This window comes from Oncorhynchus clarkii, chromosome 6, assembly GCF_045791955.1.
Source record: "Oncorhynchus clarkii lewisi isolate Uvic-CL-2024 chromosome 6, UVic_Ocla_1.0, whole genome shotgun sequence".
NCBI lineage: Eukaryota > Metazoa > Chordata > Actinopteri > Salmoniformes > Salmonidae > Oncorhynchus > Oncorhynchus clarkii.
This window is the reverse complement of record NC_092152.1, coordinates 87,067,961-87,095,454: the sequence shown is the minus strand read 5'-3', so window position 1 is coordinate 87,095,454 and position 27,494 is coordinate 87,067,961. Positions and strand designations below refer to the sequence as shown.

The 27,494-nt window shown below is 45.2% G+C and overlaps 2 protein-coding genes across 3 annotated transcripts in view; one reads left to right on the top strand and one right to left on the bottom strand.

The window, feature by feature from the left end:
• Nucleotides 1-11,224, top strand: part of LOC139411758 (ubiquitin carboxyl-terminal hydrolase 8-like) — a 30,676-nt gene extending 19,452 nt beyond the window's left edge. The window contains exons 12-19 of one of the 2 annotated variants that reach the window (XM_071158486.1): nt 981-1,055; nt 1,295-1,593; nt 2,211-2,432; nt 4,251-4,461; nt 4,810-5,046; nt 5,929-6,071; nt 6,180-6,312; nt 9,020-11,224. In XM_071158486.1, the coding sequence (XP_071014587.1) occupies nt 981-1,055; nt 1,295-1,593; nt 2,211-2,432; nt 4,251-4,461; nt 4,810-5,046; nt 5,929-6,071; nt 6,180-6,312; nt 9,020-9,178 (1,479 nt within the window). In that variant the 3' untranslated portion in view covers nt 9,179-11,224. The remainder of the gene's footprint in view (nt 1-980; nt 1,056-1,294; nt 1,594-2,210; nt 2,433-4,250; nt 4,462-4,809; nt 5,047-5,928; nt 6,072-6,179; nt 6,313-9,019) is intronic. The other variant, XM_071158485.1, reaches the window with a different exon arrangement.
• A 7,768-nt stretch (nt 11,225-18,992) lies between these two features.
• LOC139412470 (ubiquitin carboxyl-terminal hydrolase 50-like) lies at nt 18,993-25,986 on the bottom strand. The gene is made up of 7 exons (XM_071159258.1): nt 25,967-25,986; nt 24,571-24,816; nt 24,099-24,300; nt 21,842-22,069; nt 21,179-21,321; nt 19,550-19,682; nt 18,993-19,181 (listed from the first exon to the last, which is right to left on the bottom strand). The coding sequence occupies exons 1-7, from the start codon at nt 25,984-25,986 to the stop codon at nt 18,993-18,995; spliced, it is 1,161 nt and encodes a 386-aa protein (XP_071015359.1).
• Between the last annotated feature and the right edge of the window lie 1,508 nt (nt 25,987-27,494).

The following is a 27,494-nucleotide window of genomic DNA, read 5'->3' as shown; positions in this document are numbered from 1 at the left end:
TGGCATGTTGTTGTTTTAGAAAAAGCTTCAGTATTTATTTCTGAGTTTGTTTCTGCATCCAGGGTGCATGGTCTCGACCGCTGTTGGAAATGGCGGGACGCAAATGGCGCTATGGGGACGTTTGATCCCCAAGTTTGTGATTTTTATTTTCTTTATTTGTTCTACCATCGCCTGCCGGGAACGTTCTAGTGAAGCAACAGGAGAACCCTGCATTTAAATACTACCGATAGCTGTCCCCCTTTTGACTGGGCATTTAAATACTACCGATAGCTATCCCCCTTTTGACTGGGCATTTAAATACTACCGATAGCTATCCCCCTTTTGACTGGGCATTTAAATACTACCGATAGCTATCCCCCTTTTGACTGGGCATTTAAATACTACCGATAGCTGTCCCCCTTTTGACTGGGCATTTAAATACTACCGATAGCTATCCCCCTTTTGACTGGGCATTTAAATACTACCGATAGCTATCCCCCATTTAAATACTACCGATAGCTATCCCCCTTTGGGGCATTTAAATACTACCGATAGCTATCCCCCTTTGTCCCTGCATTTAAATACTACAGATAGCTATCCCCCTTTGACTGGGCATTTAAATACTACCGATAGCTATCCCCCTTTTGACTGGGCATTTAAATACTACCGATAGCTGTCCCCCTTTTGACTGGGCATTTAAATACTACAGATAGCTATCCCCCTTTGACTGGGCATTTAAATACTACCGATAGCTATCCCCCTTTTGACTGGGCATTTAAATACTACCGATAGCTGTCCCCCTTTTGACTGGGCATTTAAATACTACAGATAGCTATCCCCCTTTTGACTGGGCATTTAAATACTACCGATAGCTGTACCCCTTTTGACTGGGCAGATTTCTCCTTACATTGGCTGCGCTCTATACACTGTGTGTAACGTGTGTGTAACGTGTGTGTAACGTGTGTGTGTAACGTGTGTGTAATGTGTGTGTTGTCCCACAGCGGGAGCTCCTAACTAGAGCCAGAAGTGAAGAGATGGGGAGGAGTGTACCAGGCCTGCCTGTTGGCTGGATGAAGGTAAAAACAAACACTAAACTGACATATCAAACTATTTCACTTTTTAGTTTCTTGATGTTTAAGAGTAGCCAGCAAGGGGGGAAAGCATTGAAGTGTACATATTCTATCAGTGTAATGGTTAACTACATTGCATGCAAATACGATGGAGAATGTTTTCACACACAACCATTAGTTGTGAGAAAAATAAAATGGAGAACGAAAGAAACTCTCCCCTCTCCTCTCTCTCCTCTCTACACCAGTTCTTGGATACGGTAACCGGTACCTACCGTTACTACCATTCCCCAACCAACCGGGTGCACCGCTATCCCCCTGAGGTCAGCGTGCCCCAGACGCCCCCCTCCACCCCTCCTACGGCCAAACAGAAGCAGCCTCGCCCCGCTGAGCCAGACCAGACCATGGACCGTGACCAGGAGCAGTCCAAACTGAAACGTTCCTATTCTTCTCCAGACATCAGCCAGGACCTGAGGGAGGAGGGGCTAAAGAAGGTTACCGCCCCTATAACTGCAGCCACGCGCCCAACCTTTAACAGGGAGACCAAGTAGGTGACATCATCGTCACATGGATATGGGCCTGGTCAATATATACGTTTCACTCACTCAGATTAAGCCTACTACTGAACTAAAAAGCAATTTTTCAATGACAAATATGTTTTTAAATCCTGGGGTGTATTCATTAGTTGGATTCCGGGGGCAAAGCGTTTTGTCTGTTATAAAACGTTTTTTCCAACGGAAACCGTTTACCGTTTTACTCTAGGAACCAAACGGAAGCCAACAGAGAAAACAGAACGAAACGGGGAGAGGGACCTAGCTGAATTTGTCCAATCGAAACAGTTTCCGTTACAAAATGTTTTGCAGCAGACACCGAATCCGACTAATGAATACACCCCTGGACTACACTTAATCTGAGTCTGGGGTTAAAATCAAGCCTGGGACTAAATTGCATTTAAATGTTTCTAGATCATTTGGATTCATGGATATTATTATTTTTTTTAAATACTATTGGATTATGACAAAACTTGATTTTAAAAGGTTTGAGTCTCCAGAAGTATTTAATCCACATTTCTGGATGAAAGTTGACGACGTCACAGAATCAGTTTTGTAACGTAGTTTATTTGACGGTGCTGTTTGTAACTCGCCACTGCCGTCCGTCCCCCAGACCGTCCACTGCTAGCGTCTACACCAAGGTGGAGATCGCCCGTCCGTCTGCGGCTAAGATCCGTAACCTGAACCCTGTGTTCGGCGGTCTGGGCGCCTCGCTCACCGGCCTGCGGAACCTCGGGAACACCTGCTACATGAACTCCATCCTGCAGTGTCTCTGCAACACCCCGGCCATGGTCGACTACTTCAACAAGAACCTCTATCAGGAGGATATCAACAGGTCAGTCATGTAGTGGTGATGATAATGTAGTAATGATAATGTAGTAATGATAATGTAGTGGTTTATAATGTAACACCCCGGCCATGGTCGACTACTTCAACAAGAACCTCTATCAGGAGGATATCAACAGGTCAGTCATGTAGCGGTAATGATAATGTAGTAATGATAATGTAGTGGTTTATAATGTAACACCCCGGCCATGGTCGACTACTTCAACAAGAATCTCTATCAGGAGGATATCAACAGGTCAGTCATGTAGTGGTGATGATAATGTAGTAATGATAATGTAGTGGTTTATAATGTAACACCCCGGCCATGGTCGACTACTTCAACAAGAACCTCTATCAGGAGGATATCAACAGGTCAGTCATGTAGTGGTGATGATAATGTAGTAATGATAATGTAGTAATGATAATGTAGTGGTTTATAATGTAACACCCCGGCCATGGTCGACTACTTCAACAAGAACCTCTATCAGGAGGATATCAACAGGTCAGTCATGTAGTGGTGATGATAATGTAGTAATGATAATGTAGTGGTTTATAATGTAACACCCCGGCCATGGTCGACTACTTCAACAAGAACCTCTATCAGGAGGATATCAACAGGTCAGTCATGTAGTGGTGATGATAATGTAGTAATGATAATGTAGTGGTTTATAATGTAACACCCCGGCCATGGTCGACTACTTCAACAAGAACCTCTATCAGGAGAATATCAACAGGTCAGTCATGTAGTGGTGATGATAATGTAGTAATGATAATGTAACACCCCGGCCATGGTCGACTACTTCAACAAGAATCTCTATCAGGAGGATATCAACAGGTCAGTCATGTAGTGGTAATGATAATGTAGTAATGATAATGTAACACCCCGGCCATGGTCGACTACTTCAACAAGAACCTCTATCGGGAGGATATCAACAGGTCAGTCATGTAGTGGTGATGATAATGTAGTAATGATAATGTAGTGGTTTATAATGTAACACCCCGGCCATGGTCGACTACTTCAACAAGAACCTCTATCAGGAGGATATCAACAGGTCAGTCATGTAGTGGTGATGATAATGTAGTAATGATAATGTAGTGGTTTATAATGTAACACCCCGGCCATGGTCGACTACTTCAACAAGAACCTCTATCAGGAGGATATCAACAGGTCAGTCATGTAGTGGTGATGATAATGTAGTAATGATAATGTAGTAATGATAATGTAGTGGTTTATAATGTAACACCCCGGCCATGGTCGACTACTTCAACAAGAACCTCTATCAGGAGGATATCAACAGGTCAGTCATGTAGTGGTGATGATAATGTAGTAATGATAATGTAACACCCCGGCCATGGTCGACTACTTCAACAAGAACCTCTATCAGGAGGATATCAACAGGTCAGTCATGTAGTGGTAATGATAATGTAGTAATAACACTTCAACAAGAATTACTACCAAGATAAGAGAATCACACATATGCAGCTAACTCTCTCTCTCTCTCTGTCTCTCTCTCTCTCTCTCTCTCTCTCTCTCTCTCTCTCCCTCCTTCTGTCTTTCTTTCTCTCGCTGTCTGTCTCCCTTCCTCCCTCTGTCTCTCTGTCTCTCTGTCTCTCGGTCTCACTCTCTGTCTCACTATCTCTGTCTCCCTTCCTCCCTCCGTCTCTCTCTCCCTTCCTCCCCCTGTCTCTGTCTCTCTCCTTCCCTCTGTCTCTCTCCTTCCCTCTGTCTCTCTCCTTCCCTCTGTCTCTCTCCTTCCCTCTGTCTCTTCCTCCCTCTCTATGTCTGTCTCTGTGTCTCTCTCTTTCTCCCCCCCCCCCCTCCTGACAGGGCAAATATCCTGGGTCACCGAGGCGAGGTGGCAGAGGAGTTTGGTGTGATCATGAAGGCTCTGTGGTCAGGCCTGTATAAGTGTATCAGCCCCCGCGACTTTAAGGTCACTATAGGGAAGATCAATGAATCCTTCTCTGGCCAGGAACAACAGGACTCCCAGGAGCTGCTGCTCTTCCTTATGGACGGACTCCACGAGGACCTCAACAAGGTAGGGAGACCGGAGAGCGAACAGGAGAAAAGTCATTAACAAGGAAAATAGTGTGAACATTACCTAGAGTTGTATTGAGGAGATGGTGTGAGGAGAGGAGATGGTGTGGGGAGAGAGGAGATGGTGTGGGGAGAGAGGAGAGGATATGGTGTGGGGATGGTGTCTGTCCATGTTGTATTGACCTGTCTCTCTGTCTCTGTCCATGTTGTAATGACCTGTCCTCTGTCTCTGTCCATGTTGTAATGACCTGTCCTCTGTCTCTGTCCATGTTGTATTGACCTGTCCTCTGTCTCTGTCCATGTTGTAATGACCTGTCCTCTGTCTCTGTCCATGTTGTATTGACTGAAGGCTGCTAACCGTAAGGGTTACATAGAGGAGGAGAATGACGATCTGGACGACCAGCGGGCTGCTAACCAGGCCTGGACCAAACACAAGCTGCTCAACGAGTCTGTCATCGTAGCGCTGTTCCAGGGTCAGTTTAAGAGCACAGTTCAGTGTCTCACCTGCCACAGGAAGTCCCGCACCTTCGAGACCTTTATGTACCTGACCCTGCCGCTGGCCTCCACCAACAAGTGTTCCCTGCAGGTAAGACAACATGTGTGAGTATACACATACGGCTCTTCCAAACCCTTTTTCTGATATTTTAAGTAGAAATTGGTCAGAAATATAGCATTTTAAAAGCCTGTTATATTAAATTAAGGGGCCCATATGGAAAATTCAATAAATAAATATATATATTTTTTTTAATTTAAAGTTTTATTAAGTTTTCTTGTTTTTCAACCATGACCTAATGTCTTGATGTGTTTGAATCGTAATACAATGTGTAACCAACCTGTACCCTCTCCTCTGTTAGGCTGGTCTACAGTCTACAGTCTACTGTCTAGTCTACTGTCTACAGTCTACTGTCCTACTGTGTTCCAGGACTGTCTGAAGCCGTCTAATCTAACCATGTTCTACTGTCCTGAAGCTGTCTAATCTAACCATGTCCTACTGTCCTGATGTGTTTGAATCGTAATACAATGTGTAACCAACCTGTACCCTCTCCTCTGTTAGGCTGGTCTACAGTCTACTGTCTACAGTCTACTGTCCTACTGTGTTCCAGGACTGTCTGAAGCTGTCTAATCTAACCATGTCCTACTGTTTGTTCCAGGACTGTCCTGAAGCTGTCTAATCTAACCATGTCTTACTGTCCTGAAGCTGTCTAATCTAACCATGTTTTACTGTCTGAAGCTGTCTAATCTAAACATGTCCTACTGTCCTGAAGTTGTCTAATCTCACCATGTCCTACTGTCTGAAGCTGTCTAATCTAACCATGTCCTACTGTCCTGAAGCTGTCTAATCTAACCATGTTTTACTGTCTGAAGCTGTCTAATCTAACCATGTCCTACTGTCCTGAAGCTGTCTAATCTAACCATGTCTTACTGTCTGAAGCTGTCTAATCTAACCATGTCTTACTGTCTGTTCCAGGACTGTCTGAAGCTGTTTTCTAAGGAGGAGAAGATGACCGACCAGAACAAGGTGTTCTGTCGACACTGTAAAGCTCTCAGAGACTCCGTCAAGAAACTGGAGATCTGGAAGGTCCCGCCCATCATACTGGTTCACCTTAAACGGTACCTACTGACGACACCCGTGTGCATTTGAAATGACACATGATGACCAAGACACACACACACACCGATAACAACGTGTATTAACCCCAGTACTGCCGTCTGTTGTAGGTTCTCGTACGAGGGACGTTGGAAACAGAAGCTGCAGACGACAGTAGACTTCCCTCTGGAGAACCTAGACCTCAGTCAGTATGTCATCGGACCCAGACTCGGCCTCAAGAGATACAACCTGTTTGGAGTGTCTGTGAGTACTGTTAGCACCCGCCTGGAGACCCCGCGGGTCAAATACTTTACTGTGCCGTCTTCTGGTCCCGTGCGGCTCAGTTGGTAGAGCATGGGGTCTTTTCAACGACAGGGGGTTCCATTCCCCCAGTGGCCACTCATACCAAAATGTATGCCCCCCCCCCCATCAACTACTGTCGCTTTGGATAAAAGCCTTTTGGGTAAATTACATGCGCTATATATACTGAAGTACGTGAACACCCCTTCATTGGTGGATTGTGCTATTTCAGCCACACTCATTGATGACGGGTGTATAAAATCGGGTACACAGCCACGCAATCTCCACAGACAAACATTGGCGGTAGACTGGCCATCCTGAAGAGGTCAGTGACTTTCAACGTGGCACCGTCATAGGATGCCAACTTTCCAACAAGTCAGTTCGTCAAATCTCTGCCCTAATAGAGCTGTCCCGGTCCAACTGTAAGTGCTGTTATTGTGAAGTGGAAACGTCTAGGAGAAACAACGGCTCAGCTGTGAAGTGGTAGGCCACAAGCTCACAGAATGGGACCACCAAGTGCTGAAGCGAGTAAAAATCATCTGTTCTCGGTTGCAACACTCACTACCAAGTTCCAAACTGCCTCTGGAAGCAACGTCAGCACAATAACTGTTCGTCAGGAGCTTCATGAAATGTGTTTCCATGGCCGAGCAGCTGCACACAAGTCTAAGATCACCATGCGCAATGCCAAGCGTCGTCTGGAGGGGTGTAAAAGCTCGCCGCCAATGGACTCTGGAGCAGTGGAAATGCATTCTCTGGGGTGATGACTCACGCTTCACCATCTGGCAGTCCGACGGTCGAATCTGGGTTTGGTGGATGCCAGGGGAACCCTACCTGCCCGAATGCATGGTGCCAACTGTAAAGTTTGGTGTAGGAGAAATAATGGTCTGGGGCTGTTTTTCATGGTTCAGGCCCCTTAGTTCCAGTGAAGGGAAATCTTAACGCTACAGCATACAATTACTTTCTAGACTAGAGACTGTGCTTCCAACTTTGTGGCAACAGTTTGGGGAAGGCCCTTTCCTGTTTCAGCATGACAATGCCCCCTTGCACAAAGTGAGGATCATACAGAAATGTTTTGTCAAGATCTGTGTGGAAGTACTTGACTGGCCTGCACAGAGCCCTAACCTCAACCTCATCAAACACCTTTGGGATGAATTGGAACGCCTACTGCGAGCCAGGCCTAATCTCCCAACAGTGCACGACCTCACTAATGCTATCGAGGTTGAATGGAAGCAAGTCCCCCGCAGGAATGTTCCAACATCTAGTGGAAAGTCTTCCCGGAAGAGTGTCTGCTGTTATAGCAGCAAAAGGGGGGACCAACTCCATATTAACCCCTATGATTTTGTAATGAGATGTTTGAAGAGCAGATGTCCACATACTTTTGATCACGTCGTGTATATTAATGACCCATAATTCATCAGTGCTTGACTTATTACAATGGATCCAATGGAAAAAGTCCCCAAACTCCAAATTTTGAAAGGATGTACTTCACCAGGTCTGAAGGAGTTGTACTTCACCAGGTCTGAAGGAGTTGTACTTCACCAGGTCTGAAGGAGTTGTACTTCACCAGGTCTGAAGGAGTTGTACTTCACCAGGTCTGAAGGAGTTGTACTTCACCAGGTCTGAAGGAGTTGTACTTCACCAGGTCTGAAGGAGTTGTACTTCACCAGGTCTGAAGGAGTTATCAGATTTATTATCTCAATGTTTTGTGATATCTGTTTTGTATGTATTTGTGTATGTCTGTGTATATACAGTACCAGTCAAAAGTTTGGACACACCTACTCATTCAAGGGTTTTTCTTTATTTTTAGAATAATAGTGAAGACATCAAAACTATGAAATAACACATATGGAATCATGTAGTAACCAAAAAAAGTGTTAAACAAATCAAAATACATTTGAGATTCTTCAAAGTAGCCACCCTTTACCTTGATGACAGTTTTGCACACTCTTTACATTCTCTCAACCAGCTTCATAAGGAATGATTTTCCAACAGTCTTGAAGGAGTTCCCACATATGCTGAGCAGTTGTTGGCTGCTTTTCCTTCACTCTGCGATCCAACTCATCCCAAACCATCTCAATTGGGTTGAGGTCAGGTGATTGTGGAGGCCAGGTCATCTGATGCAGCACCATCACTCTCCTTCTTGGTCAAATGCATTAAGAAGGAAAGAAATTCCACAAATTAACTTTTAACAAGGCACACCTGTTAATTGAAATGCATTCCAGGTGACTACCTCATGAAGCTGGTTGAGAGAATGCTAAGACTGTGCAAAGCTGTTATCAAGGCAAAGGGTGGCTACTTTGAAGAATATCAAATAGAAAATATATTGTGGTTTGTTTAACACTTCTTTGGTTACTACATGAATCCATATGTGTTATTTCATAGTTTTGATGTCTTCACTATTATTCTACAATGTAGCACATAGTAAAATCAAATCAAATCAAATGTATTTATATAGCCCTTCGTACATCAGCTGATATCTCAAAGTGCTGTACAGAAACCCAGCCTAAAACCCCAAACAGCAAGCAATGCAGGTGTAGAAGCATGGTGGTAAACATAAATAAAAACCCTTGACTCAGGAGGTGTGTCCAAACTTGACTGTGTGTGTGTGTGTGTGTGCGTGTGTGTGTGTAAACAGGACGTTATAACCCTGTGTCCTTCCCCTCTGTAACAGAACCATTATGGCGGTCTGGATGGGGGTCACTACACAGCCTACTGTAAGAATGCCATGAAACAGCGCTGGTACAAGTTTGACGACCACGAGGTCTCCGAAATCTCCACCTCCACCGTCAAGTCCTCCGCAGCGTACATCTTCTTCTTCTCCTCCCTGTGAGGGCAGAGCTGCAACACTGCTAGGAGCTATGAGGCTACATAAAGGCTACATAAAGGCTAGCTAACATGCAAGCTGCTTTGACTCAGCTTCCTCTGCTGGTGGGAGAAAGGAACTGAACTGGCAATGTTTTTGTTAACTGAACTCAACTGCCAGGGGCCATACTTGTGAACTTTTGCTTAGAGCATGGTTTAAACCATTAGTCTAAAATGGCTGCTAGCTGTTTCTCTCAGGCCAACCTGGCCAAATTAGCCACAACGCTAATTAGCCACCACGCTGAGGAAGGCCAGCTAAGTAGATGATTATATCCGAATAAACAAATCAACCTATCAGATAACTTAGAGCCACCATCCAATCACATTTGTTCATTAGGTAAATTTGCTTCCAACTGATTGGTTTAATTTGTTACCCATGATCTAAGTGGAGTTTCCCCAATATATTGCTTTGCATGATGCTTCCTTGACTAGGCAAGTGGCATCATAAAAAAATGACGTTTTTCCCATATATGATGAAGTTCTGTGTTGTTTCTTATCCATTTAACACACATCCATGTACTTTCCAAATTACAAACGTAGGAGGATTATATTATAACATGTTTGTTATTCATACATTGTCAAAGTGATTTATTTTTAAGGAGGAAAATCATGGTCTAAGCAGAAGTTCACAAGTATGGCCATGCAAGGTTTGGTGGTTTTGGATAACTGAACTGGCTAGGTTTGGGGGTTTTGGATAACTGAACTGGCTAGGTTTGGTGGTTTTGGTAGACTGAACTGACAGGTTGAAATGTGGATGTGTGGAAAGACAGGGAGGGACACATTGTAGCGTGTGGTGGAAGGGTGGGTTAGTGACTGGGTGTGTGGAAAGACAGGGACACACTGTAGCGTGTGGTGGAAGGGTGGGTTAGTGACTGGGTGTGTGCAGGAAAGGGAGAGACGCAGGCACTCCGATGCTTCAACTCATAGAGGACTCAACAGCTGTTAAAACACAACGTCTATTCATATTAAACCAGAGAGCAGGGAGAGGATACCCTGTTCTAATCACCTCAGCTTAAAACCCTGTTCTTAACACAGCAACGTTGTAATTCTGCTAGTTCTGGGTTTCAGTTGAGTCTGTGTGGCGTGGACAGACTTTTGTTAGTATACACAGACCTTATACACAGACCTTACACACAGACCTTATTTAAGCTTCCATGTACTGTGAATCTTCTAGTGAAGAGTACAGGGACGTTTAGTTAGGGAGACTGACGTATAGGGACGTTTAGTTAGGGAGACTGACGTATAGGGACGTTTAGTTAGGGAGACTGACGTTTAGTTAAGGAGACTGACGTTTAGTTAGGAAGACTGATGTATAGGGACGTTTAGTTAGGGAGACTGACGTATAGGGACGTTTAGTTAGGGAGACTGACGTATAGGGACGTTTAGTTAGGGAGACTGACGTACAGGGACGTTTAGTTAGGAAGACTGACGTATAGGGACGTTTAGTTAGGGAGACTGACGTACAGGGACGTTTAGTTAGGGAGACTGACGTTTAGTTAGGAAGACTGACGTTTAGTTAGGGAGACTGACGTTTAGTTAGGAAGACTGACGTTTAGGGACGTTTAGTTAGGGAGACTGACGTTTAGGGACGTTTAGTTAGGGAGACTGACGTTTAGGGACGTTTAGTTAGGGAGACTGACGTTTAGGGACGTTTAGTTAGAGAGACTGACGTTTAGTTAGGAAGACTGATGTATAGGGACGTTTAGTTAGGAAGACGTACAGGGACGTTTAGTGTGACGTACAGGGACGTTTAGTGTGACGTTTAGGGACGTTTAGTGTGACGTATAGGGACGTTTAGTGGGACGTTTAGGGACGTTTAGTGTGACGTACACGGCCTTCGGAAAGTTTTCAGACCCCTTGACTTTTTCCACATTTTATTACGTTACAGCAAATGTATTTAATTGTTTTTTCTCCTCATTAATCAATCTACAAACAATACCCCATAATGACAAAGCAAAAACAGGTTTTTATGAATGTTTGCTAATTTATTCAAAATAAATAAGTATTTACATAAGTTTTCAGACCCTTTACTCAGTAATTAGTTGAAGCACCTTTGGCAGCGATTACAGCCTCTAGTCTTCTTGGGTATGACGCTACAAGCTTGGCACACCTGTATTTGGGGAGTTTCTCCCATTCTTCTCCTCTCTGGTTCTGTCAGGTTGGGTGGGGAGTGTTGCTGCACAGCTATTTTCAGGTCTCTCCAGAGATGTTCAATCAGATTCAAGTCCGGGCTCTGGCTGGGCCACTCAAGGACATTTAGAAACTTGTCCGAATGCCACTACTGCGTTGTCTTGGCTGTGTACTTCGGGTCGTTGTCCTGTTGGAAGGTGAACCTTTGCCCCCAGTCTGAGGTCCTGAGTGCTCTGGAACAGGTTTTCATTAAGGATCTCTCTGTACTTTGCCATGTTCATGTTTTCATTGATCCTGACTTGTCTCCCAGTCCCTGCCGCTGAAAAACATCCCCACAACATGATGCTGCCACCACCAGGATTGTGCCAGGTTTCGTCCAGGCGTGACGCTTGGCATTCAGGCCAAAGACTTCAATCGTGGTTTCATCAAACCAGATAATCTTGTTTCTCATGGTCTGAGAGTCTTTAGGTGTCTGTTGGCAAACTCCAAGAGGACTGTCGTGTCTTTTACTGAGGAGTGGCTTCCATCTGGCCACCCTACCATAAAGGCCTGATTGGTGGTGTGCTACAGAGATGGTTGTCCTTCTGGAAGGTTCTCCCATCTCCACAGAGGATCTCCAGAGCTCAGTGACCATCGGGTTCTTGGTCCCCTAAATAAACTATTTCTGTTTTTGGGTTTTTTTTGTAATAAATTTGCCAAAATGTCTAAAAAACTGTTTTTGCTTTGTTCTAATAGCGTATTTGTTAAAGGAATTAGATTCCTATATGTTTATTAACCAATTCAAATTAAACACTCAGCCCATTCCTAAGAATTTGAAAGATACTTATTTGCATAAAATGGACAGAGGCCAGTCTAAAAAACAATCAATAGCGTTTATTCTCGAGAGTACTGATCATGGTACAATTTACAACAGGTTATAAACTAAAAAATGATGTCATAGGTTTTAAACTGTCCCTCCTCCACTCCGAAACAATGGCAGTATAGTTCACAAGCCTTCCCACATCGTCCACCACCTGTTAGATAATCTACTACTAGCCCAAGGTCTCTCCTATCCCTGTGTAGATAAGCATTCTAGCCAGTCTGACGATAACTTCATTCGTTTCTATCAAGGAACAGACAGTCTTTGTTCTAATTCTTGAATATAATTACACACATTATATTCAGTATATTATAATAAGATTCATACATCCATACAGTAACATAGTAGTATTCTGGTTAGTTATAGTTCTGATTGTAATGTATACATAATTTAGTCATTATTGATAAAAATCCCTTAACAGTATTGTGTGTAGATTGCTGTTTTAATTTCAATACATTTTAGAATAAGGCTGTACTGTGACCATGTGGAATGAGGAAAGGGGTCTGAGTACTTTCCGAATGCATTGTATATGGACGTTTAGTTAGGTAGAGTGACTTATCTGTACATACAGTAATATTAACAGCTTTCTACTGATGTTGCACATGAAACACTAAACACATTGTACATGGTGCCGAGGGGGATTCTCCTCTTCTATTTAAACTCACCAATGATCCTTTTATTTTCTCCTTTTTGAGAGAAGATTGTGATTGATGACTAACTATTTGATAAAGTAGTATTCTAAACTACATACTTATTGTGTATCCCAAAATAGCACCCTATCCCCTATTAAAAGAGCACACCTTTTGACAGGGCCCTGGGTTTAAAAAATAAAAAAATAAAAAAAGTGCGCTTTTTTATAGGGAATAGGGAATCATTTGAGACTCGGGCCTTCTCCTGGTGAGGTGTTGAGATGTTTTTGGTGTGCCCTAAGAGGAGAGGTTTCGTTAAAAACACTTCCTTTCACAGTGTACTGCTTTTTGGCCCCCCGGTCTTCAGATGAACTCTCTGCGTTGTTTAGGGAGTTCGGTCTTCAGATGAACTCTCTGCGTTGTTTAGGGAGTTCGGTCTTCAGATGAACTCTCTGCGTTGTTTAGGGAGTTCTTGCTTGTTTTATGCTGAACACATTCTATGAAAACCAACAGCACAATGCACTTGCGGTGTTTGTATAAAACACATTCATTTATTCAAATCGACCAACTTGACTTTTTGATTTGTAGCAAATGGCACACTATTCCCTATATAGTGCCCTACTTTTGACCAGGGCCCATAGGGTAGTGCACTATTAAGGGAATGGGATGCACAAGTAGCCTTTTGTGACCGATTGAAAATGGTTGAGCCTGATACTGAGACATAAATCATGAGGCCTAATCAATAATGAAATCTATCTAGTAATTTTACTACCCTGGAAAATAACCTCTTCAGTGTACACTAGTCTACTGCACTCCCTTGCTATTAAAAAACGTGTTTTCATCTAAAATACATGACATAACCTTCAATACCAATGTTAAGGAGATCTATAATCTATAAATGACTTTACCTTCAATACCAATGTTTAGGAGATCTATAATCAATACATGACTTAACCTTCAATACCAATGTTAAGGAGATCTATAATCAATACATGACTTAACCTTCAATACCAATGTTAAGGAGATCTATAATCAATACATGACTTAACCTTCAATACCAATGTTAAGGAGATCTATAATCAATACATGTATAGGTTAAGCCGTATCAGTTAAATAAAGGTAAAAAATTAAAAAGATACATATTCTGGTTGTCTTGACAACGGCAGCTGATTATTTGTGATATGTTGATCTTCTGTTGTCCTTTTTTTCAACTTGGTCCTGGAATAAGTGGGGATGTATGAACGCCTATGTTTCTGACATTTTTAAAACATGTCTCGAGCTGAGTTAGACTGTTTTTCTCAATGTGTTGGGCTGTCTGGGGGTCTAGGTTTAAGCACAACATTCAGTATGTGGAGGGAGGGAAGGAGGCTGTCTGGGGGTCTAGGTTTAAGCACAACATTCAGTATGTGGAGGGAGGGAAGGGGGCTGTCTGGGGGTCTAGGTTTAAGCACAACATTCAGTATGTGGAGGGAGGGAAGGGGGCTGTCTGGGGGTCTAGGTTTAAGCACAACATTCAGTATGTGGAGGGAGGGAAGGGGGCTGTCTGGGGGTCTAGGTTTAAGCACAACATTCAGTATGTGGAGGGAGGGAAGGGGGCTGTCTGGGGGTCTAGGTTTAAGCACAACATTCAGTATGTGGAGGGAGGGAAGGGGGCTGGCTGGGGGTCTAGGTTTAAGCACAACATTCAGTATGTGGAGGGAGGGAAGGGGGCTGTCTGGGGGTCTAGGTTTAAGCACAACATTCAGTATGTGGAGGGAGGGAAGGGGGCTGGCTGGGGGTCTAGGTTTAAGCACAACATTCAGTATGTGGAGGGAGGGAAGGGGGCTGTCTGGGGGTCTAGGTTTAAGCACAACATTCAGTATGCGGAGGGAGGGAAGGGGGCTGGCTGGGGGTCTAGGTTTAAGCACAACATTCAGTATGTGGAGGGAGGGAAGGGGGCTGGCTGGGGGTCTAGGTTTAAGCACAACATTTAGTATGTGGGAGGGAGGGAAGGGGGCTGGCTGGGTGTCTAGGTTTAAGCACAACATTCAATATGTGGAGGGAGGGAAGGGGGCTGGCTGGGGGTCTAGGTTTAAGAACAACATTCAGTATGTGGAGGGAGGGAAGGGGGCTGGCTGGGGGTCTAGGTTTAAGAACAACATTCAGTATGTGGAGGGAGGGAAGGGGGCTGGCTGGGGGTCTAGGTTTAAGCACAACATTCAGTATGTGGAGGGAGGGAAGGAGGCTGGCTGGGGCTCTAGGTTTAAGCACAACATTCAGTATGTGGGAGGGAGGGAAGGGGGCTGGCTGGGGGTCTAGGTTTAAGCACAACATTCAGTATGTGGAGGGAAGGAAGGGGGCTGGCTGGGGGTCTAGGTTTAAGCACAACATTCAGTATGTGGAGGGAGGGAAGGGGGCTGGCTGGGGGTCTAGGTTTAAGCACAACATTCAGTATGTGGAGGGAAGGAAGGGGGCTGGCTGGGGGTCTAGGTTTAAGCACAACATTCAGTATGTGGAGGGAGGGAAGGGGGCTGGCTGGGGGTCTAGGTTTAAGCACAACATTCAGTATGTGGAGGGAGGGAAGGGGGCTGGCTGGGGGAGGTAGAGAAGGGGGGCTGGGGGACATAACAGTCCCAAGATTATTTTGCTTCATCATAACGTGGTGACAGGGTAGTCTAGTGGTTAGATTGGAGGGGTGGCAGGGTTGTCTAGTGGTTAGATTGGAGGGGTGGAGGGGTGACAGGGTAGTCTAGTGGTTAGAGTGGAGGACTAGTAACCGAAAGGTTGCAAGATCAAATCTGTTGTTCTGCCCCCTGAACAGGCAGTTATAACCCACTGTTCCCCGGTAGGCCGTCATTGAAAATAAGAATTTGTTCTTAACTGACTTGCCTAGTTAAATAAAGGTAAAATAAATAACAGTCCCAAGATTGTTACAACATCACAACAGTCCCAAGATTATGTTACAACATCACAACAGTCCCAAGATTATGTTACAACTTCACAACAGTCCCAAGATTATGTTACAACATCACAACAGTCCCAAGATTATGTTACAACAGTCCCAAGATTATGTTACATCACAACAGTCCCAAGATTGTTACAACATCACAACAGTCCCAAGATTATGTTACAACATCACAACAGTCCCAAGATTATGTTACAACATCACAACAGTCCCAAGATTATGTTACAGCAGTCCCAAGATTATGTTACAACATCACAACAGTCCCAAGATTATGTTACAACATCACAACAGTCCCAAGATTATATTACAACAGTCCCAAGATTATGTTACAACAGTCCCAAGATTATGTTACAACATCACAACAGTCCCAAGATTATGTTACAACATCACAACAGTCCCAAGATTATGTTACAACATCACAACAGTCCCAAGATTATGTTACAACATCACAACAGTCCCAAGATTATGTTACATCATCACAACAGTCCCAAGATTATGTTACAACATCACAACAGTCCCAAGATTATGTTACAACATCACAACAGTCCCAAGATTATGTTACAACATCACATGAACATTGAAGCCAAATGATTTCTAAGGTTAAAACCCAAATGGCACCCTACATAGTGCACTACTTTTGACCAGGGCCTTGGCACCCTATTCCCTACATAGTGCACTACTTTTGACCAGGGCCTTGGCACCCTATTCCCTACATAGTGCACTACTTTTGACCAGGGCCTTGGCACCCTATTCCCTACATAGTGCACTACTTATGACCAGGGCCTTGGCACCCTATTCCCTACATAGTGCACTACTTTTGACCAGGGCCTTGGCACCCTATTCCCTACATAGTGCACTACTTTTGAACGGAACCCTTTGAGTGTCTATTGGAACCCTAGGGTGCCATTTGGGATGCATTCTGAAGATAGATCACTCAAGGTAAGTAGAAGTTTATTCTTACCACAGATCTAGGATCAGGTAACTTTATCCCAAATCCATAAAGGAAACGTAGATAGATCTGAACCTAGGGCAGCGGTTAGGAGCAACATCAACGTCCTCACAGATTGTCTGGAGGAAGCACAAATCACACTTCAGGGCCTGTCTTGTAGTAGGAGTACTGATCCTGGATCAGGTCACCCCTCTCCATATAATCGTATTCATTATTATCCAAAAGGCAAAACGGATCTTAGATCAGCCCTCTGAGACACTTAATGAATACTGGCCCAGTAGCCCTCTAGGGGGAGATTAATAGACATCTTAAAAATGACAAAAATAGATTTTCTAATTTTCCTTCATTTCTATGAAGTTTCTAATAACACTTGTATTAACCTCAAACATTAAAAAAATGTAGCTATTTATTAAAATCTTCCAAATAATGCAGACAGCCTGGTGCTGCATGTCATTATACCTCTCTGCCACTAGATGGCACTAGATCTATTATATTGGTGCCGTCTGGATCCCAGTAATATACGTTTGCCATTAAGCAGACACTTTTATCCTGAGTGACTAACAGTCATGCGTGCATACACATGTTTAAGTATGGGTCATCCCGGGGATTTGAACCCACTGTCCTGGCCGTTGCAAGCACCATGCTCTTATCAACTGAACTACAGAGGATCACGGTACAATCTTCCTAGTAGTAGTTTACCTGGGGTGGATTCAGGGATGGGAAACGCTCTGTGACTGTTGCATGTAGAAATAGAATGAATAGATCTGGCACGATTCCCTATCCTGTCTGAAAGACGATCACTTCTGTTCTACGTGATACATTTCTATCAGGACGTTCTGTGAACGTTACATCGTCTGAACAGTTCCATTTGGTGTCTCTGGGTATCCATGGTAACCTGCTTTCATTCACATTTCATTCAATGTTGCCTTGAGTTCATTCATGTTTTATTGAAGAATTACATTAAAAACACCCAGAACCCAATTTGTCTCTGTGTCCAGTACACTCCAGAGGGGTTTCTGATAGTTCACCCAGCTCCTTCTGTAGGTTGGTCTGTCGTCAGGTTCTGGACCCAGCCCCAAGCCCTTCACCCCAAGCCCTTCACCCCAAGCCCACCTAATTGGGTGGGAGGAAGCTTCACTAAGCTCGTTGGACAGTAAAATGGAGCCATCACCTATCCAATTACCTCAGATCTGCAAACATGAACAGGGTATGGGCTAGACTAGGGGCTGATTTGACACTTTGTGGGCTAGCTGTGGGTCTTGATCAGAGCCACGGTATGTTTTTGGCCTGTGATGTATCAGATATAGGGCATGATGGGTAAGTTGGGTCTGTGGTGGGTCCCAGTTAGATGATATGATGGACCTAGAGCCGTGGTAAGTTGGGTCTGTGGTGGGTCCCAGTTGGAGGATATTCTGAGCCTAGAGCCGTGGTAAGTTGGGTCTGTGGTGGGTCCCAGTTAGAGGATATGCTGGGCCTAGAGCCGTGGTAAGTTGGGTCTGTGGTGGGTCCCAGTTGGAGGATATTCTGGGCCTAGAGCCGTGGTGGGTCCCAAGTTGGGCCTGAGCCGTGGTAAGTTGGGCCTGTGGTGGGTCCCAGTTAGAGGATATGCTGGGCCTAGAGCTGTGGTAAGTTGTGGAATGAGTAGTGGCTAGGAGAGCACGGGTCCTAGTTGGATCCTGGGACTGGGTATGTTTTTGGTCTGTGGTGGGTCAGATCTGGGGTATGTTGGGTCAGATCCGGGGTATGGTGGGTCTGTGGTGGGTCTGATCTGGGGTATGGGGGGTCTGTGGTGGGTCTGATCCGGAGGAGGGTTGGGTCTGTGGTGTGTCTGATCCGGGGTATGTTGGGTCTGTGGTGGGTCTGTGGTGGGTCAGATCTGGGGTATGGGGGGTCTGTGTTGGGTCTGTGGTGGGTCAGATCTGGGGTATGTTGGGTCTGATCTGGGGTTTGTTGGGTCTGTGGTGGGTCAGATCTGGGGTATGGTGGGTCTGTGGTGGGTCAGATCCGGGGTATCGGGGGTCTGTGGTGGGTCAGATCTGGGGTATGTTGGGTCAGATCTGGGGTATGGTGGGTCTGTGGTGGGTCAGATCTGGGGTATGGTGGGTCTGTGGTGGGTCAGATCCGGAGTATGTTGGGCCTGTGGTGGGTCAGATCCGGGGTATGTTGGGCCTGTGGTAGGTCAGATCTGGGGTATGTTGGGCCTGTGGTAGGTGTTGGGGTATGTTGGGTCTGTGGTAGGTCAGATCTGGGGTATGTTGGGTCTGTGGTGGGTCAGATCCGGGGTATGTTGGGCCTGTGGAAGGGTTGACGGCTGTACAGCAGGATGTAGGCGTTAGGAGACTGCACCAAGAAGTCCACTACCTCGCTCACGGCCGTGTCGTCGAAGTGGTGCCAGCTGCTGGACAGGGTACTGTGGCACAGGGCCGTGTAGTGACCCATGTCTAGGTCTCCTGTGTGGTTCTGGACGGGGGTGAAGACACACACCGGTGGAGTCATGTGTTCATGGTTGGCTGTGTGTTTTTCCAGACAGGAGCATCATGTATATGCGTTCACATGTGTGGGTGTAGGTGCATGCGTGTCTTTCTGTATGGGTGAGTGTATCACAGGAGGCTGGTGGCTCCGTGATTGGGGAGGACAGGCTCGTGGTAATGGCTGGAGTGAAAATGGTGGAATGGAATCAAATACACGTTTTCATGAGTTTGAAGCCGTTCCATCTGCTCCGTTACAGCCATTATAATGAGCTGTCCTCCCCTCAGTGGTGTGTGTGTGTGTGTGTGTGTGTGTGTGTGTGTGTGTGTGTGTGTGTGTGTGTGTGTACAGAAACTCACCACCACTGCGTAGAGAGAGTAGCTGGTGTGATTGGCTGAGGGTCTGGACAGGAAGGGGGTTAGGTCTAAACTGTCCAATGAGAACAACACATTGGTCCTCAACTTCCTCTTCTCACTCCCATGGCAACCAAAACTGTAATGTCACACAGGTTCTGTTATTATTATTTGTCTCATTGAGATGCATGACAGCAGCTGCAGCAGAGGTAAAGCTGATTTATAATGAGGTGTTACATTATTACTGCCATTGACCTCTAGTTAGGGGTTACATTGACCTCTAGTTAGGGGTTACATTGACCTCTAGTTAGGGGTTACATTGACCTCTAGTTAGGGGTTACAGGGACCTCTAGTTAGGGGTTACATTGACCTCTAGTTAGGGGTTACATTGACCTCTAGTTAGGGGTTACATTGACCTCTAGTTAGGGGTTACAGGGACCTCTAGTTAGGTGTTATAGGGACCTCTAGTTAGGGGTTACAGGGACCTCTAGTTAGGGGTTACATTGACCTCTAGTTAGGGGTTACATTGACCTCTAGTTAGGGGTTACAGGGACCTCTAGTTAGGGGTTACAGGGACCTCTAGTTAGGGGTTACATGGACCTCTAGTTACGGGTTACATGGACCTCTAGTTAGGGGTTACAGCGACCTCTAGTTAGGGGTTACAGGGACCTCTAGTTAGGGGTTACAGGGACCTCTAGTTAGGGGTTACATGGACCTCTAGACATGGACCTCTAGTTAGGGGTTACATGGACCTCTAGTTAGGGGTTACAGGGACCTCTAGTTAGGGGTTACAGGGACCTCTAGTTAGGGGTTACAGGGACCTCTAGTTAGGGGTTACAGGGACCTGTAGTTAGGAGTTACATGGACCTGTAGTTAGGGGTTACAGGGACCTGTAGTTAGGGGTTACATTGACCTCTAGTTAGGGGTTACAGGGACCTGTAGTTAGGAGTTACATGGACCTGTAGTTAGGGGTTACAGGGACCTCTAGTTAGGGGTTACAGGGACCTCTAGTTAGGGGTTACAGGGACCTCTAGTTAGGGGTTACAGGGACCTCTAGTTAGGGGTTACAGGGACCTCTAGTTAGGGGTTACATGTTAATGTGATTAAAACATGAGGATGTGTGAAACCTGCCCCTCAGACTGAAGTGTCCCCACTTGCACCAGCGATAAGAAAGCTTTTCACATGGCGCAGAATGGTTAGACGCTCCAGAAGGTCACGTGTGCTGATAGCAAAGGAAAAACGCTTGGGTTGGAGCCTCGGTATGAGCCAAATAAGGAGGAAGCTGTACTATAGGAGCAGCAGGTAGCCTAGTGGTTAGAGAGTTGGGCCAGTAACCGAAAGGTTGCTGGATCAAATCCCCGAGCTGACAAGGTAAAATTCTGTCTTTTTGCCCCTGAACAAGGCAGTTAACCCGCTGTTCCCCGGGCGCCGTGGATGTCAATTATGGCAGCCCCCCGCACCTCTCTCATTCAGAGGGGTTAAATATAGAAGACACATTTCAGTTGAATGCATTCAGTTGCATTAAGCAAGCAGCGTGACGTCCTTTCCATTAGCACTAATATGTTTGTCTGTGTAAAGTCTGTGCACCAACAGTGGTCATCTAGTGGGGAGAGATGGGTTGGCAGCCTCCCCCACCGTTTGAGGTGCAGCACCAGTATCTCAGGTGGTTTGGCCATGCTGGTGAGGACAGCTGTGTCTCTCTTCACTCCACACTCTGGACACAACTTCTGATCTCCACACGTCAACGTACTCTGCTGGAAGAACAGTGACAGGCAGTCCTACAGGAGGGAGAAGAGAGACGTGTGGTTGCTGGCTAGTCTGTATGACAGGCAGTCCTACAGGAGGGAGAAGAGAGACGTGTGGTTGTTTATGTGTTTAGTCTGTATGTTTGTATTTATTAAGTCTGTATGTGGTTAGTCTGTTTGTGTTAGTCTGTTTGTGTTAGTCTGTTTGTGTTAGTCTGATTGTGGTTAGTCTGTATGTGATTAGTCTGTATGTGTTTAGTCTATATGTGATTAGTCTGCATGTGGTTAGTCTGATTGTGATGTGTTTAGTCTGTATGTGATTAGTCTGTATGTGGTTAGTCTGTATGTGGTTAGTCTGTATGTGGTTAGTCTGTATGTGGTTAGTCTGTATGTGTTTAGTCTGTATGTGGTTAGTCTGTATGTGTTAGTCTGATTGTGGTTAGTCTGATTGTGGTTAGTCTGATTGTGGTTAGTCTGTATGTGTTAGTCTGATTGTGGTTAGTGATTAGTCTGTATGTTTGTATGTGTTTAGTCTGATTGTGGTTGGTTGTACCTGTAGGGAACACCTGTATGAGTCCAGTGGTATAGGCAGAGACAAGATGGTGAAGACTTGGTTGCTGTGGGAGTGTCCGTCGCAGCGCAGACACAGCATCTGGTAGCTGAGTTGTCCCTCGAAGAGACGTGTCACCACCGTAGAATCCCCCGGCGCTGGCGCCGAGCTGAGCGACTTCCTGCCCAGACACAACCGCTGGGAAGAACGTGCCTGACGTCTCTCCCCCTTCTGGAGCAAGGGAATCATACACACACACATTGTAGAATAATAGTGAAGACATCAAAACTATGAAATAACACATATGGAAATCATGGAGTAACCAAAAAAGTGTTAAACAAATCAAAATATATTTTATATTTGAGATTCTACAAAGTAGCCACCTTTTGCCTTGATGACAGCTTTAAACACTCTTGGCATTCTCTCAACCAGCTTCATAAGGTAGTCTCCTGGAATGCATTTCAACTAACAGGTGTGTCTTGTTAAAAGTTAATTTGTGGACATTCTTTCCTCCTTAATGCATTTGAGCCAATCAGTTGTGTTGTGACAATGTAGGGGTGGTATACAGAAGATAGTCCTATTTGGTTAAAGACCCAAGTCCACATTAAGGCAAGAACAGTAAGCAAAGAGAAACGACGGTCCAGCAATTAATTTGAGACATGAAGGTCAGTCAACATTTCAAGAACTTTGAAAGTTTCCTCAAGTGCAATCGCAAAAACCATCAAGCGCTATGATTAAACTGGCTCTCGTGAGGACTGGTCAAGTTTCGGTCAAACCCACTTCTGAGTTTTTATTTACTGATAAGATGGTTCCTGCTGTCAGGGGGAGGTTAGATTTATTAAAATGTTGTTACCAGAGGGAGGTTAGATTTATTAAAATGTTGTTGCCAGGGAAACTCACACAAGGAGGACTGGGAGAGGCTATATGAGTTACAGGATGTCATGGCTACCACAAGATTCTGCAGCGATATGCCATCCCATCTGGTTTGTGCTTAGTGAGACTTAGTGGGATCATTTGTTTTTCAACAGGACCTCCAGGATGTGTAAGGGCTATTTGACCAAGAAGGATAGTGATGGAGTGCTGCATCAGATGACCTGGCTTCCACAATCCCCCAACCTCAACCCAATTGAGATGGATTGGGATGAGTTGGACCACAGAGTGAAAGAAAAGCAGACAACAAGTGCTCAGCATATGTGGGAACTCCTTCAAGACTGTTGGAAAAACATTCTAGGTGAAGCTGGTTGAAAGAATGCCAAGAGTGTGCAAAACTGTCATCAAGGCAAAGGGTGGCTACTTTGAAGAATCTCAAATATAAAATATTAACACTTTTTTGGTTACTACATGATTCCATATGTGTTATTTCATAGTTGTGATGTCTTCACTATTATTCTACAATGTAGAAAATAGTCAAAATAAAGAAAAACCCTTGAATTAGTAGGTGTGTCCAAACTTTTTACTGGTACTGTATACACACACACACACACAAAGGAGAAACACACTGTCTGAATACCAAATCAGCCCCTAGCCCTCATCCCCTAGGCACTTATCCCCTATCTCCTAGACACTTCTCCCCTATCCCCTAGACACTTATCCACCATCCCCGCCTAGACACTTATCCCCTAGACACTTATCCACCATCCCCGCCTAGACACTTATCCCCTAGACACTTATCCACCATCCCCGCCTAGACACTTATCCCCTAGACACTTATCCACCATCCCCGCCTAGACACTTATCCCCTAGACACTTATCCGCTAGACACCTATCCCCTAGACACTCATTCCCTAGACACTTATCCCCTGACACTTATCCCCTATCCCCTAGACACGTATCCCCTATCCCCTAGACACTTATCCCCTAGCCCCACCTAGACACTTATCCCCTAGCCCCACCTAGACACTTATCCCCTAGACACTTATCCCCTGACACTTATCCCCTAGACACTTATCCCCTAGACACTTATCCCCTGACACTTATCCACTATCCAATGGGTTTTGAGGAGCGAGGGAATCAAGAAAGACAATGATGCAGAGCCTTTGACCATGTGGAAGGAGTCGTTTGGACGGAGTCGTGTGGAAGGAGTCGTGTGGACGGAGTCGTGTGGAAGGAGTCGTGTGGAAAGAGTCGTGTGGAAGGAGTCGTGTGGAAGGAGTCGTGTGGAAGGAGTCGTGTGGAAAGAGTCGTGTGGAAGGAGTCGTGTGGTGGCAGGATTGTGTGTGTGTGTGTGTGTGTGTGTGTGTGTATGTGTGTGTGTGTGTACATTCTTGAGGTCATCATGCAGGGCGTTGAGCAGGAGGAGGAGTAGCTCCTGGGCGTCCTGCTGTGATTGGTTGTTGAACTGGGGGTGCAGGGAGGAGACCAAGGCTCTCATCTCCCCTGGGGAGGTGAAGCTGGTACCCCCCTGACCCTGCCACACCTCCTGGAGGAGGTGCACAAACACCCCCGCTACAGGACTGTTACGCCTGGAGGAGAAGGGGGAGGAGGAGGAGGAGGAGGAGGGGGAGGAGGAGGAGGAGGGGGAAGAGGAGAAGAAGGAGAGGGAGAGGAGGAGGGAGAAGAGTGGCATGGGAGGGAGGAGGAAAGGAAGGAGGAGAGGCATTGGAGGATTTAAGTTTCCCCCCAAATAATGTAAAGTGCTTGGAGTATCTGGTTAAAAAGTACTGTACAAAATCTAATACAGACAGGCAGACAGACAGGCAGACAGACAGACAGACAGACAGACAGGGTCTTACTTGGCCAGCTGGGAGCGTTTGTGTGAGCTGAGAAGGTGTTCCACCAACGGCACAGTGGAGAAGAGACACTGCAGCACAGCGTTCATGTAGCAGGAGTTACCACTGTTAGCCAGACCACACACCCCCGCCAGCCGCCTGTCCTCTCTCTTCCCCTGCTCCCCCTTCACCCTCACCCCCCATCCTGAGCTACACCCCAACTCCTCCATGGGCATCACCTGACCCTGAACACCGCTGGGATTGGCTGCACTGGTGACCAATGAGAAGAGACAGACAGAAAGAGGTGAAAGGTCAGTGCTGTAGCAGGCAGGTGTCAAGGTGCTCCTTTAAATGCCAGTCTTTTGCCTCTTTTCACGTTCAGTTTTGGGAGATTTGAGTAGATACCTGTCTGTCTGGTTGTGCTCCTTAAGGTGTCGTCATGCCAGAGACAGCAGAACCAGACAGGCTGAGGCGAAAATGGATGGTCTTGGACAATGGTTTCTTCATTCTCTTAGTCTAAGTCCCAAATAGCACCTTATTCCCTATTTAGTACACTACTTTTTTACCAGTGATCTCTGATCATAATTAGTGCACTAAATAAGGAATAGGTTGCCATTTGGGTCTAAATCTTAGGCTTGAGGAATTGTCTAACCATGGTGCAGTCAACACTGTCCACTCACACAGACTCACACATGCATGACTCAGACTCATCCTCAGACAGACAGACAGACAGACTAACCCCCAGACAGACAGACAGACAGACAGACAGAGAGAAAGAGAGAAACAAACAAACAAGGACCTGGGACTAATCTCAACTGACTTAACTGTGCCTCTTTCTCCCACTGCTGGGAGTCTGAGACATTGTTCTGAACTACTCTCAATTCAGATAGATAATCGTGTGTGTGTGTGTGTGTGTGTGTGTGTGTGTGTGTGTGTCTGTGCTGTGTGTGTGTGTGTGTGTGTGTGTGTGTGTGTGTCTGTGCTGTGTGTGTGTGTGTCTGTGCTGTGTGTGTGTGTGTGTGTGTGTGTGTGTGTCTGTGCTGTGTGTGTGTGTGTGTGTGTGTGTGTGTGTGTGTGTGTGTGTGTGTGTGTGTGTGTGTGTGTGTCTGTGCTGTGTGTGTGTGTGTGTGTGTGTGTGTGTGTGTGTGTGTGTGTGTGTGTGTGTGTGTGTGTGTGCGTGTTTGAGAGAGAACTCAGCTAGAAGACAATGTCTTAGCAACCCATCAACACTGACATCAAGCATGGTCTCTTGTGTCTCAGTCAAACTGCTGTGTACTGGAAACACTAACAGAAACACACTTCTTATTCCCAGGCATTTTGATGAGAAGGTGAATAGGCTAACACCTTGTCTGTCTGGATAGTCAAAGCTATTTAGTTTTAAACAGTTTATTAAGTCAGTTCTGACCTGAAGTGAACTCACCTCCCATTTGAATCATCCATGTAGCTTCATGGCTTGTTGAGAAGACTTCCCTCTGATACACGAATGACCTTTGTGACATCATAGTAATCTAAGGCCTCTCTCTGTTGGTTTGTCCAGGTTCTATATATGACATCATAGCAATCTAAGGCCTCCAAGGCCTCTGTTGGTTTGTCCAGGTTCTATATATGACATCATAGTAATCTAAGGCCTCCAAGGCCTCTGTTGGTTTGTCCAGGTTCTATCTAAGGCCTCCAAGGCCTCTGTTGGTTTGTCCAGGTTCTATATATGACATCATAGTAATCTAAGGCCTCTGTTGGTTTGTCCAGGTTCTATATATGACATCACAGTAATCTAAGGCCTCTGTTGGTTTGTCCAGGTTCTATATATGACATCATAGTAATCTAAGACCTCTGTTGGTTTGTCCAGGTTCTATATATGACATCATAGTAATCTAAGGCCTCTGTTGGTTTGTCCAGGTTCTATATATGACATCATAGTAATCTAAGGCCTCTGTTGGTTTGTCCAGGTTCTATATATGACATCATAGTAATCTAAGGCCTCTGTTGGTTTGTCCAGGTTCTATATATGACATCATAGTAATCTAAGACCTCTGTTGGTTTGTCCAGGTTCTATATATGACATCATAGTAATCTAAGGCCTCTGTTGGTTTGTCCAGGTTCTATATATGACATCATAGAAATCTAAGGCCTCCAAGGCCTCTGTTGGTTTGTCCAGGTTCTATATATGACATCATAGTAATCTAAGGCCTCCAAGGCCTCTGTTGGTTTGTCCAGGTTCTATATATGACATCATAGTAATCTAAGGCCTCCAAGGCCTCTGTTGGTTTGTCCAGGTTCTATATATGACATCATAGTAATCTAAGGCCTCTGTTGGTTTGTCCGGGTTCTATATATGACATCATAGTAATCTAAGGCCTCTGTTGGTTTGTCCAGGTTCTATATATGACATCATAGTAATCTAAGGCCTCTGTTGGTTTGTCCAGGTTCTATATATGACATCATAGTAATCTAAGGCCTCTGTTGGTTTGTCCAGGTTCTATATATGACATCATAGTAATCTAAGGCTTCTGTTGGTTTGTCCGGGTTCTATATATGACATCATAGTAATCTAAGACCTCTGTTGGTTTGTCCAGGTTCTATATATGACATCATAGTAATCTAAGGCCTCTGTTGGTTTGTCCAGGTTCTATATATGACATCATAGTAATCTAAGGCCTCCAAGGCCTCTGTTGGTTTGTCCAGGTTCTATATATGACATCATAGTAATCTAAGGCCTCCAAGGCCTCTGTTGGTTTGTCCAGGTTCTATATATGACATCATAGTAATCTAAGGCCTCTGTTGGTTTGTCCAGGTTCTATATATGACATCATAGTAATCTAAGGCCTCTGTTGGTTTGTCCAGGTTCTTTATATGACATCATAGTAATCTAAGGCCTCCAAGGCCTCTGTTGGTTTGTCCAGGTTCTATATATGACATCATAGTAATCTAAGGCCTCCAAGGCCTCTGTT

Coding starts and splice junctions, on each gene's coding strand:
- LOC139412470 (XM_071159258.1), bottom strand. CDS start 25,986: ATGGATGATTCAAATGGGAG. Junction 22,070..24,098: donor TGCATGATGACCTCAAGAAT/GTACACACACAC, acceptor CCCTTGCTCCAG/AAGGGGGAGAGACGTCAGGC. Junction 19,182..19,549: donor ACTCTCTCTACGCAGTGGTG/GTGAGTTTCTGT, acceptor ACCCCCGTCCAG/AACCACACAGGAGACCTAGA.